Genomic DNA, 13610 nt, shown 5'->3' with positions numbered 1-13610 from the left:
AAACCAGCCTTCATTAGCCTTTGACACAGTGAGCCGCATGGGGCCAGACCCAATCGATGGGTACTGCCAAAGCTTTGCACCGAGATTGATGGATGGAAACAAATCCTGAGCCCTTCCTCTGTGCAACAGGCATGTGGTTGAGCTCCAGGTCTGTTCTCTTCCCTATCCAAACAAGCATCGGGCTCATCCGTGGCTCAAGGCCGGAGAGGGAGCGGGCAACAGGCCTTCACACATGTTTATCCAGCCTTGGCCACCCCACGGTCCAGCTATTGTACTGCTGAGTGGGACAGAATGGGCTTGCAGGGGTGTCCAGGCGTCTAGAATGACCATCCCAGCAGGAGGGAAGAGAGGCCAGACAGGCTGCTTTTATTTCTGCCCTGCCTGATATTCATGGAGCTTTATTCCGCTCAGATAGCTCTGGCCTCCTGCTGCCATGCTGGCCAGAAGAAAAGATACCTACTCAGAGACTTATTTGCAATCGGAAGAAGCACAGCACTAGTGGTAGCTAGAATTTGGTTCAAGGACCAAGGACCTTTAGAAGCTACCATAACAAAGCATTTGAAATGAAACAATGCAATGAGCCATGGAGTATTGAGGGCATAGTGCCAGCTTGCACAAGTTATGGGTAACCAACCAAAAAAACAACAACATAAAAACCAGTGCATATGAAGACTATTAGCCATGTATGGTAAATTTACACTGTTGTTTAAGCCTAATACACATCCACAAAGCCACAAACACATACCTTGGGCTTTGGTGGTGGGGTGCTTCTGTTTTTCTCACTATGGCCGCTGGTGGGCGAGTGTGTTCCGGTTGCCAGGTTGGCCTGAGGCACTGTGCTGTGTTTGGCCCCCGGAGACACCTGCATGGCAGCTAGCTGAGCTGCATACAACTGCTGTTCAGAGACAGAGAGAGGGAGAGAGAAAAAAGAGAGGACAGACAGAGGGAGAAGGGACAGAAGAGTGGATGAAGAAGAGGGAAAGGTCCATGAATAAATGAATACATAGAATGCACAAACAAAGAAAAAAAGGCTAAAAAGCTGGTATGGCCATTAGTGGAGAGGGCTGATGGTTGTTTATGTGTGAGGGGACAGAGCTGTCACTTTATGTTCCACCATCCGGCCTCAAGGGGCTACGCTAACAGCTAGCAGATGCCTTGAGTGAGACATGTCCCCGCCAAGGTGCATCCTGGGAAAAAACACACTCACCATAAGGGTCATATTCACTAAGGAAAGAAAAGACTGAAAAAAGTGCCTCTCAAGGTGAAAAACTGGTGAATGTGTTTACATAAAGAGAGAAGTTGTGAATCTCTTTGCCACTGGGAGTGGAAACAAACACCAAACCCCTGGTTTATCTTTTGCGAGTTTAAGAACACACGCAAGGACAGGAGGACTCACTCCAAAAAGCACTCTTAAAACTCAAAAACATATCTGACAGCATTGTTCAATGAAATGCAGCTTTTCCTGTTGTTTAAAATGAATTCATTAGTGACCAATATATAGGCTGATGTTTTGATTAAAGTAACTATGAACACTTGACTAATAGTTTCATCAGTACAAAATCTTATTAGCTTCATCAACAGATAATGATTTGTTTAAAAAAATTAAATACTAAGCATAAATGTAAACATTTATTGTCATGCATATACATATGTGCATATAAATAATATATTGGCTTCTCAGTTCTTTAGATATTGATATCTGCATTACCCCTCAAACAAAAATTTATTACTTAACCTTAAGCAGTAACATCTCCTACCTGTTAAACCCAGAGCTCAGTGATGTGCTCCTCAACAGTGTATTTGTGGACCAGAGCACGTGTTTCTACGGTAACAGGCAGACAGTACAGTGGCTGGACATCATGCAAAATATATTCCCAAAGCGGTTCGTACAATTCTTGCAATAAGTGAGTTTGTGCTGCTTTCATGTGCAATTTTGTGGACTTTGAGGAAAGCTAAGAATTAAGAAAGAGAGGGGCTTTTATTGTATTTGTGGGCAAAGATGAGGAACCAAATCTTTGTTTACAGTAGCAGCAGAGACGGGCTGTTTTTTAAATTGTATTTTTCTCTTTAAGGTTTGGAAGCGAGTGGCTGTTTGTGAGTAAAACTTCCGTCCTTCTGTTCGTCTCTGGCTGCCAGCCACCAGCAGGAAACAAAGACTGGTTTATGCAAATGTCCATGGCAGTTCTTTCTCTCTCTCAACCTCGACAGCACATTCTCCACAATCTTCTGTCGGCTGTATCTGCTAGAATTAAATATTTCTATCAGATGAGAACACACAGAGATTAACACACCATCATGCTGAGAGACATATCTCCATACAGAACATCTCTGTCCACTCACACTGGCTTTTATCTGCCTAAATGTGCACCTCAGAGAGCTAATAATGTTAATAAGTACAGATTTTTTTTGTGTATACAGTAAGTGAAATTAGATGTCTATAATAAGACATTAACAAAAGTAATTAAAATAACATTTCAGAAACCTTGCATAGAAACAATATGCTTTTTAAATTGAAGGTTTATACACTGCTGGAATATTTCATGGTCAAATATTCACATAACATTTATTCCGCTGCTAAACTGTATAATCAGATTTTTTCCTACAAAATTTCATTTATCTCGTTTCACTCTTTTAACATCAAAATAATTTCAGCTCAAACCTATACCTCGTTAAGTAATGAGTGAGCCACTGTACAGTCAGTCGGTTATTACTTATATTTTTATTCCTTACTCTGGTTGCACAGTTGTACACTACTTCAACACACACAATTTTTCTGGGCTTTGTCATCATGAGGAGACCTCAGTTGTGAGTTGTAGTCTGTGCAGGGGAGCAGGACATGAAATAAAGCTCTTGTAGGTCATTTCTGTTCAATTACTCCCACCAAGGCCCCTGGTTGTGTGTGTGCCTGAGCGTGACATACGGCCCCTGTCGGAGCGTGCTCTGCCTATGTGTGTGTGCTCATTTGTGTGCACGAGAGGGCGAGATGCTCCCCGTCCAGTCTACTGCATCAGACTGCTTTATTTTCTCTCTGAATTGAGTTCTATTACAGGGCCAGCTCTTGTCAGTCACAACTGCTAGACCGACACACACATACACTACACTTCCAACAGGGGCTGCCACTGCACACGCTCAAAGCACTGCCATCCCGTTGTCAGCGTGAGCAAACAGGAAGTGACAGCACAATGCCCCTCAAGTGCCCATGGGCTCACGTATGCACACGCAGCGAGAATGGGGGATGAATGGGTGGCTGATCTCAAAAGTGGGGATGTAACAGAGGAATTTAAATGTCAGCCTTGCGCAAAAACACACACACAGAGGTGCTGAATGGGGGAGGGTGTATCTGTGAGGGATTTGATAGGACTCTTGACTCCTTCAGTCAAGCTGCGTCCTTTTGAACTCTCAATGCTTCTCCCCTTGCTTCTCTCACTCTCTCTCTTCACTAATCCTCACAGAGGAGTCTTAGGCCAGCTCTAATTCTCTAACTAGAACTCTGAGTGTGTGTTTAAAGGTGACAAAGGTAAGAAAACACACTCTGTCAACAAATAGGTAGGACACACAAGAAAATCACAATGGCAATGCAAGTCTGTTATGCTGCACCTGATTTCAGGCCTGTCCTATCTATCAGATCAATTGTGACGTAACTAAGTAATGTGTGTGTGTTTGTACGTGTGAATATGCAGGGCGACAGGAGGAGATAAATTGGCATTTGCGTTTTAACTCGTAAGGCTGATTGGAGAGTATTAGTGTTGGTGACACATGTTTTAACAAAGCCACCACCCCATCCTCGCTAAGCCCCTGTTCCCTCCCTGAGCACAGAAAGACGGGCTGCTGTCAGCGCTATCCGTCGGAGTGGATCTGCGTGTCTTTATGTGGCTGAGCAGACATCGCTCGCTCTGCAGTAATCCCCTGCTTTACTCAGATTATTAGCTTATTTTTCCATCTTGCTTTGTTGTCAAAATGGAAGCAGTTTGGAGTGATCCTGTAAGCCATTGTCGTTTTGGTCACCGCTGGCTATTGTGTGTCTCATGCTTTTTTTCTTTGTTGTCGTCATTTCTTCCTATTCTGGTCTTAATTTTTTTTGCGCTAAACTAAACACTGGCTGTCGAGATCTGTGCCGTTTTGATTAGCGCGCAAGGCAGGATGAACTTCAACATGAGTTGCGTCTGACTGAAGCTGTTGCCAAGAAATCACCCTCCCTATGTGTCAATTAGTGCTAAAGCTAGTGCTTACAAAAATACAAAAGCCAAATTAAAATCTTTTGTGAGGTAGGATAATTTCTCTTTTTTCTGCTTAATAATTTTTTGGGATTGTCAAGGATCAGTACTCAGTTCAGGTCTGCTTGTGAGAAGCTTTGAGTCAAAATAGCATTCCCATTGTGTGATACACTGGGAAAGTTACGTAAGCTTATTATGATGTGGTGCAGATAGGGCAAGCTGGACAGGATCAATCCAGCCATGCAATCTATTAACAGTGACCTTAACGAGCTCGGACAATGCCACCAGATCGCTATCTAAAAGGAATTCACTGTACTTATCATTATGAATACACATGCAGTCCTCCAAGTATCCATCAAAAAAAATAAATCGCTGGGGGTTTGCACTACAAATGGAAATACATGTACTATTTCTTACGGCTGATAAAAGGCATTAAATACAGTCTCCCTCTTGATTTCTCTTTCTCACTCTCCTGTGTGCTGCAGTAATCCAGTGCAATATGGTCTAACATCTGCCTCTACATATGATGGCTGACCTCCTCCATTGACCCACTTTATACCTCTTCAGTACTCTTTTCTCATCTCTCTCTCTTTCTCTATTCCCACATTTTCAACACAGTCATTGTCCCTGATTTTTAAGATAATCCCTCAGCCTATGTGTGTGTGGTTTTGATGGGTTACGCAGGTTAATTTAGCTGGTTATAGAATATTAGGCCAGTTAGAACTGTGGCCGCAGTTTTTAAAAGTGTTTTTGTGGCCAGGTTTAAAGACCGCTGCAGTGACTAATGGCAAACACTTTAATGATAGTGACCCCTGGTGCAATGACTACCTTAAACTCAGATGCACACACTTAAAGGTCTTGTTTAACGCCAAGTGTGTAGGTGAGCAGTCTCACACAGATGTGACTCTGTCCATTTGGCGATTGCAGGTGTGTGTGTTGAGACATATATTCCAAATAGAATTTCTCTGTACAGTTAAAAGGACAGAAAGTGCATTGAGAAGAGGGGTAAGGAATTGCAAGCCAGATTTGTGAGTGGGCTAACCACTAAACAGTGGTTTGAGGAATGACCAAAGCAAATATTTGGGGCCTCTCATCGTATTGGGAGGTCTGAAGATGAGAGATGCAGACGCGCCAATTGTCCCAGAGGAAATCCAGCATGCTTCTGTCTGAGACATCTGTATTTAGGTTAGCCTTGGTAAATAATTTTTTTTTTGTGACAATACCGTAATCTCTATATCTGTGAGTGTGTGTTGCAAGGAAGATTTGAGGATGCAATGAGAGAACAGTGGCACTGGATGATGTTGTTGTTGTTTCTTATTTCCCCCAGTTGTTTTTCTGGTGAAATCCAATTGTGGCTGACAAAGCTGTTCAATCAGGGATTTTTTTTTTATCTTAAAATGAAGGAACATATGGATACAAGCTTTGAGGCAGATAAAATCAGACAGGACAAGATTCTCGCAGTAATCCAGTCATACAGAGCACAGCGGGGTGAGGGCACAGATTGTGAGGGTTGAAAAAAAAAAAACAACTAGAAAAAAATATCCAGTTTTATTACCTGTTATCCAGAGGGCACCTGGGAATACCACCTGTTTCGAAGCGAGTGCGTATGTGTGAGAGCCATTTATACCTCTTACATATGTTTAATCTGTGATACAGATGTGCAGGTGCGTATCTTTGCATGTGTGTACGTATGTGCAATGCCCCTTTAAAATTTACTCTAATGTGCATCTATTTTGGCTAATACTGGGAGGATTAGTTTTGGGGTCTAAGCCAGGCTCTCTAATGCCTGAGGGAGGTAACAGAGAGGAAGGGCTGGCCCTAGACCCTGTCGGCCCTTAGGTTAATGCATCACAAACACCTGGTGACAAGAGGTTCAATGCAGTAAGTCCATACTGGGCCAGAGTGAATCGGTTTACAATATTTTCACACAAACACAGTATTGTAGCAGATGTGCACCTCTATTCCCCCTCAACTAGGTGATTTATTATCCTTACCCCTCTCTTCTCCTTCTGCCAAAGAGCAAACTAAGGGAGGAAGAGAAAAAAAGGACAAACGTGGAGATGCATGTTTACTGCGTTTTCCATTTCGGAGCAGCTCAGTGAGGCTGCATTAGGGTTTGACTCTATTCCGACAGCCCATAATATCTTTTTGTGTTTGCTCTCTGTTCAGTGTCCCTCTGTGCTCTGTCCCCCTTAACAACAGTTTCTATGGTACCCTTCGCTCCACAGTGAACAATATCAGCACCCCAGAGCCAGCAGTGAGGCATTCTCTCTCTGGGCTCTGGCCCCTCACAAAGGCCCATTTCTATGACAACTTGCAGTTGGCATGAGGAAAATAGTTGAGGAGAACAGTGGGCATTGTTGTTCTCTATCGGGATCACAAAACAAAAAAGGGGGAAAAACGAGGGAAGAAAAAGATTTTGTTTGAAAGGTTGGGGAAAATGCACTGAGACGCCACAGCAAATGGAAACACAGGACCATGCAGAAACAAGCAAAACTGCAAGATGGACCTTACCTGCAGTTGAAGAGGGCCGAGGCCAGGTGTTGCCGCAGGGATTAGCTGTAAAGGGTAAGGGTCATCTGCGGAAGAGATCATTATAGGTATGTCAGAATCTTTATATATTTTTTTACACATCACCATTTCCTTTTCATCTCCCCAGATTCTAGCCCAGGGTCCGGGCCCCATCCCCCTCTTCTTCAATGGAGCAACAGATTCACTGCTTTTTTCTTCTGTCGGTAAAGACTTCCATTGTGAAGTCCCCCCCCCCCCCAACTCTAATGAAAGGCTGATTGTGTGGCTGCAGCTCTAATACCCTGAGCACAATAGCAGTTGAGGGCTAAGGCATGATAAGGAGAGGACGGTAATTAACGAGGTAACGTCAGTGCCCAGTCTCCTCAGGCCACGCACAAGAGCCTCTGCACTGGAGAGATGAATCAGAACATGAGGAGTGAATAGCGAGAGTTATTAGCGTCCACCTGCAGATATGGTCTTTATAATTACACGACCGTGAGGTAAAGGTCAGTCCAGAGGAGGCAGGGGGGTTATCAGCATTACGTTGAAAAGGGCTGTGACATGATAAACCATGAGTGTGCTCTCAATTCTGTGCTGCAGTTTTTGGAAGTTCATAGTGTAATGAACAATGGAATAATGCTGGTTTAAAAGGGAGGAGAGGTTGGAAGAGGCGCTCTGAGAAAAAAGGGGAGAAGATGCATCTGCTCAATGTCTAAAATATATCAGATACAAGTGGCAGCATAATTCTGTTATTCTTGAAGAATCAATGATTTTTGGAGTGTGTGTCTGGTCATGTTTTGAAGCAAGTATAAATGTGCCCTTCACCTATGATATACCACCCTTCTGTGCATGCAGTTTGGCAGCTGGTGGAAAGAATAAATATGGCATCTGATGGGAGTAATTTAAAATGACTTGCACCTTGCCTACTAGATTTAATTACTACATTTCTGCTTTTACACCGCATGTGAATGCACTTGTTGATTGGGCAGCACTTTTGGATGCAACCCTGGGCTTTACAGTATATGTACAAGGGGTTTGTTGAGAAAGTCATAGCTTGTCTCAGTAAGCTATAAACCAGACACTCCTATCAGTGTGTCCAAACATTTTTCCCATACACTGCTTCCCCTTCACCCAAAATACTCATCCGCTAGGTTAGAGATTGCCCTGGACCCGGTTCAAGGATGTATTCTGGGGAGATTGCATTTTGTCTTTTTTTTCCTCATCTTTTTTTCAATCCCTAAACAAACACAAATATTCCAACAATTTTATGTCTCTCCCGGGTACAGCTGTAACAAAAGAGCAAAACTAAGGAAAGCAAATATGTTGCTGTTGGCTAGAAGGCAGCATCCTCAGACTGACTGGAAGAGCTCCGTGGCCTGGCTCCGTGGAGCAATGGGTGGGAACCAACATCCCCTTAGCCTAGACTCTGCGACCGGAGGGATTTCATCCCCCTTTTTTCTGCTCTGGTTATAAGGGGTTCAAACGATGGCTTCCTCCCTCATGAAGAGGTACTGTATTAGTAACTAAATGACATGCGTAATTGAAATTTTGGGCAGGGTTTGATGGTGCTGCTGGCTGTAATTGAAATAGAGGGTGTATGGTTGGGAGATGGGGGGCATTTGGGAGGAGGAAGAGGGAGGGAGGACTTGTTTGGGAAACTGTGAAGCGCAGGGGGCGGAGCTGGAGATGTGGACCGGTCCGTCTCACATGGGAGATGTACATTTATGAGTGTGTATGAGTGTGCAAACTATGTGATGTGTGTGTGCACGCGTACAGTTGGAGAGGAGTTGGAGGCGTGTGCGAGGCGTATTGGACGTGTGTTCTGGCGGCCGCCCGTGTTAATATGAAGAAACCTGGGGCAGGTCACTCTACCCCCCTGTGAGAGCGCGAGCATTCTGCTGCTGCGCTGCTGGCACTTGCCGCCTCGTTTCTCGCGGTAAACAACACATTGCTTCACAGTTGGACTGCTACGGCCAAAAACACAAACCCCAGAGGAAGTTTTCTTTTTTTTTTTCTGTTCCTACTTTTGAACAAGAAATACAGAGAAAAAAAAAAGCAAGTGAGTTTGTCTAGTCCGAGAGTCTGTCATGTATGGGAGATGACAGGCATCAGTGGTGTTGGCTGATCTTAAGAGCACACCAGACAGGAGGGAGATGCTGCCCAACATTGGGTATAAGACTCCACTTTCAGCAATCTGGTTTGAAATCTCTAGTGTGAACAATAAACTGGACTGAAGTCTTTTATTTTACAATCTATCACTGAAATGCTGCTTTAATACTCACTGCAGCCTGGTTTGTAGTTGAACCCTGGAGGCAGCAGAAATCCTTGTTGTGCAGCAGCGGCTGCCAGAGTTCTCTGATCTGGAGGGAATACCGGTATCATCAGTGGAGGCAACTGACCCTGGACCTGCTGAAGAGATAGGAAGAATACAATGAACATGTTGGTCACAAACAAAGAGTCTAGCCAAAACAGATAAACTATTAAGAAATATGATCAACCAAAGTCCTTCAGATCACACAGTTTGAACATTGACCATTCTGATGCTATATTAGACAGGAATTGGTTGCATGTGTTTCATATTTTCTTCAATTAAACAATTTATGAATGCAGATAGACTTGTGGTTGGTTGCTATACATGTCAGTTAGACTTCCTGTCTAAATGGATGTTTTATGGCTAGAATAAATTGCAAGGCAGACCACACTTTGTCTGGTTACACTATGGCCCTTACAAGCCAGTTCACTTCTAGGGCGAGTTTAAACGGGTGGCTATTGGGATAGTTGGTCCCCTTGATTATTGTAATTTGAAGGAGCTTCTTCATACTGGCAACAGCTGGCCTCCATTTCTGCAGAGGACCATGCTCGGCAACTCGCCACACCACTTCACAAGGTTTACAGGATTATAAAATGCAGGAAGGAGAGCGAAAAAAAACACAAGCCAGAGACTTTGGCAAAGGGAGAGTCTTGAGACACACAGGCTCAAAGAAGTAGAGGACAGATGGTTCTACTGACAAGAAAAACACAAAAGCGACAATACTGTAGATATGAAAATGACATGCTCTGAGAGAAGTGGAGGTGCTTTATCACAACAGTTGCATGTTAAGATAAACAGAGGCTGAGGGTTTTTGTTTTTGAATTACAACCAGAGCAATCATTCCCTCATTTTGGTTAACCACAAACGGCAGAACTCCTGTTCCCAGATCAGAAGGCAGTGTTGTGTTATTGTTGCATTTTGACAGGACCCCCCATGGGCTGGTGCGACTCTAACTTCCAGTTCTAATTGAACATATGCTTTTCTGGTTCTGCCTATGTCTCTTCACTGCGAGCTATGGCTCTGTGGTCACAATAGCGTGTGCTAGTCAATGCGCACGCGTGTTTATGTTCTCCGATGGTTTTAAGCAAAGAGTGTTTTTGTGGCAAATTACAAGCACATACTCTTCTCTTGAATGCATAGACATGTAAGCAAGTGTGTGTGGGTGCATATGGAATTAGAGTCTCGTAGATCTTCTAAAGCATTCAAACACATCGTCATGCTGTTCTCTATTCAATCAACGTAGCAAATAGCATTACCCACGCAGAGTAGGTAAAGCTGATATTGACATTTTCAGGCCAGTTAATGTAGTTTGATGCATCCAGTTGACATGTATCATGGATTACAGAACAATAGGACTAAACTTCACAGATGCTTTCAAAGGAGATTTAAATTAAAGGCCTTGGATGGTTAACATCACCTGCATACCATCTCTCACACTGGCTGGAACAAGGAACGAGTGTTGTGTTTAAAAGTAGTGGGCCTAAACAATGACGACTTAAGAAGAATAAGCTTGGACTGAACAATGTACCTCAACTGTAGGGATTGGATGGGTTGCGGTTGAATTAGTAATAGTTTAGGGAAACACTGTGTTGCACCTAAACAATAATAGAAGGCTAGTCATGAAATAAATGAAAACAGTGGAATATTCCAAGCTTATGACAAAAGTGTCAACTCCAGCTGCAAGCTCTATTAATCAGTCAACAGCTGGCTGTGGAATTCCATACTGGCTCTTTGAACTCTCTGGTCGGAAGAATGGCTTACTTGAAAAGCTTTTTAAAACTTTTAGAAAGCAGAAGCACCTCTCCATGTGTCTGAATAGGTTTTACAACTGACAAATGTCACATGAGACAAAAATGGCCTCTGTGACTGGTCCTATAGACCAGGGGCCTGTACCATGAAGCTGGATTAGGTGGCTAGCCAGCTATGTTTCAGCTTAGTTTCCGCCAACCCTGGGTTTTAGGTACTATGAAAGTAGCTCGGCTTTAATCGGTGTTCGTTGCCATGGTATCTTACACTGCAGGGCTAACCTGCTCCGGGGCAGGTTATGTTCTGGATTCAAGATCTCAGACTGAAGGTGAACCAATCAGATGTGAGAGAAGTGACACATGTCTGACACAAAGTAACTCCAGTTTATCTTGCATCAAGCATCATGGTACCAACAAAGCCGGATTGGAGAGGTTTGGTTTTGTCAACTCAAAACTAATCCTGTAACCCTGAATTTGTTCAGCTACCATCATGGTACAGGCCCCAGGTCCACAATCAAAGAAAATATATATAAAACATACATAACTGTTTATCTATTTGTACATAAACATAGAAAGAAATACAGCTGGAATCTTAAAAAAAAGAGCCTAATCAGCCTTAAGAAAAACTGTTGGCCAAAGGAGGAAAAAAAAACCTGTCAAGGATAACGAGAGTAGCTAACTTTTCAGCTTTCATAGCTGATATGATAAGAGAGAGAGATTGAGAGTGAAAGAGCAAGAAAGAAAAGGAAAAGGAAAAAGTGGAAAGTTGGCACGGAACTGAGTCAGAGCCTCTCGCCAGGCAGCACAGCTTGAACCTAAAGCTTTTTGAACATAATGAAGATGTGCAGATAATTAACATATGCAGTGTGAACAGGTTTGCTGGCACGGAGGAGAGAAAAACTCTAAGGTAGAGCTATTATTAGGGAGTAATTTGCTCTAAGAAGTAAATGAGTGAAACAATAGCTGCCAGCATTGACAATATGGCTCACATCTGAGAACACGCACAAGAACGGTGGTTAAGAACGAGTCCCACCGCTAAAATCTGTTTCCAGCCATATGCTCCAGCAATTAAAGGCGGGCCTCAGCGACCTCGCGTTGAAGAAGGGACACATAGCCATATAACTAATGATTAATTTGCGCCTGGATAGCAACGTTAACACACACTGTACTTGCAGACTACCTCACAATATTAGCCCAGTGGACGTGGGCATAGGCCATTAACTTTTACAGAGTGCCTGCGATGATTGCCAGTCTGGTGCAGGCGTCAGTCCGAAAGGACTGTCCCTGGTGGATATGATAAAAATCTGCTTTTGCATACATGGATCTACTTCCTTCGCTTCAAGCGTCTCAGAATATTATATACCTGGTTAAAAAAGGAAGCTATCAATGTTGTTTTATGTTCATGAGAGTTTTTACTTCATAACAACTGTGAGATTGATGTAACGTTATGGTGTGTTGTCAGGGCCTTAATATAGCAGCATTGGGTCTGGAACCATTTTTCCCATTCATTTGCTCCATTGGGATTTCAACCAAACTCTGAAATGAATTTCAAAATTATACATTTTAGTTTGTAAGTATTTAAAGAAAAGTAAATAATTAAAAGTAAAAACGTTATTACAATATTAACATTTTGGGTTTTACCAATTTATTTTAGGTAGAAAGTAGTTTTTGCAATTATGCATGTTAGAATGTTTGCTTGATTAATTCACAATGATTTACAGGAGTTTGCTGTCACAGTTCTCCACAGTAACAATGATTTATCTTCTTGTTGGATTCAAGACAGAGCTTACTTAGCTCACTCAGGATTATGTATAGTGTAGAATCTGAAAAAAAAAAAAACCTGACTTGTGGCTACACAGTATTGTATCATTAACTTATATAGGCTCTTACAGTAGGTTTGTTTTTTTAAAAGTCAAATATTCTAGTCAAAAAATCAGTTGAACCCTTAACGAAGTTTAGACCAATAAAGAGGTGCATTGAGGTCACATGACTAATGCTTGATCTCTTTTCCATGCCTGATAGCAGCTTCCAGACAAATGTGGCATTTTCAGACCCCACCAAAACAACAACCTTGCTATTTCCAATTGCAAATGCATGTCCATTTTCTCACTCATGCCCTTCTTTTTTTTTTTTTTTTTTTAAATATGCCTCTCATTTTTTTCAGTGAACAGTCCTTTTCCGTGATCCAAGGGCACCTTTGGCTGATTAGCGGCTAATGAAATTGAGTGGCGAGCCTGTGTCTGCACAGCCAGCCTTATATTAGGCCCCCATTAGGTGTGAGTGCAGGAGGTGCGTCAGCCGCCCGCTGTAGGTGGGCATAACGCAGCGCCCATCTGCTCCTCTGCCTGTGTGTCCTTCCTCAAATAGCTCCCATTAGCTGCCAACCACCGGGCTGAGAGAAGCCTTCCCCACACACTCAGACACACGAAGACATGCATACACGGGCACACACCAGGCGGTTATATGCTGCTCAGGGCCAGTCAAGGCACAGTTGTTCTGCTCTTGGAGAGGAAATAGAGGTGGTATGGACATGTATAACACTTTGTATCTGCTAATTTCTTTCCTTTTGGCTTCCTTGTTTAACATGTAGCACTTTGGAGAATTTTCTGTGCATGCCTTCTTTTAAGGTTGAATATCCCTCATCATTCTCTCTCTCGCTCAATGTTTTGTTGATCCTGTGGCCCAGATCTTTACTTACAAATAAGAGTTGAATGAGCAGCATGTTAGACATGTCTGTCTGCCACACTATTCTCCTTGTCACTTTTCCTTGCGGTTTTCTTTTCACTAAACATTAACACAGACACAAACATTCTTTATTTTCTGCCACTT

At 42.9% G+C, this 13610-nt stretch overlaps 1 protein-coding gene across 18 annotated transcripts in view; it reads right to left on the bottom strand.

The window, feature by feature from the left end:
- The window catches only part of LOC127974934 (transcription factor SOX-5), a 188515-nt gene that overhangs the window by 16877 nt on the left and 158028 nt on the right, over positions 1-13610 (bottom strand). For 14 of the 18 annotated variants that reach the window (XM_052578635.1, XM_052578680.1, XM_052578589.1 and 11 more), the window contains 3 exons: positions 9008-9134; positions 6729-6793; positions 746-895 (listed from right to left, as the gene is read on the bottom strand). In XM_052578635.1, the coding sequence (XP_052434595.1) occupies positions 746-895; positions 6729-6793; positions 9008-9134 (342 nt within the window). The remainder of the gene's footprint in view (positions 1-745; positions 896-6728; positions 6794-9007; positions 9135-13610) is intronic. The other 4 variants (XM_052578543.1, XM_052578662.1, XM_052578553.1 and 1 more) reach the window with 3 other exon arrangements.

This window comes from Carassius gibelio, chromosome A4 (genome assembly GCF_023724105.1).
Source record: "Carassius gibelio isolate Cgi1373 ecotype wild population from Czech Republic chromosome A4, carGib1.2-hapl.c, whole genome shotgun sequence".
Taxonomy (NCBI): Eukaryota; Metazoa; Chordata; class Actinopteri; order Cypriniformes; family Cyprinidae; genus Carassius; species Carassius gibelio.
The sequence above is the reverse complement of the archived record's forward strand: the minus strand, read 5'-3'. Positions and strand labels throughout refer to the sequence as shown.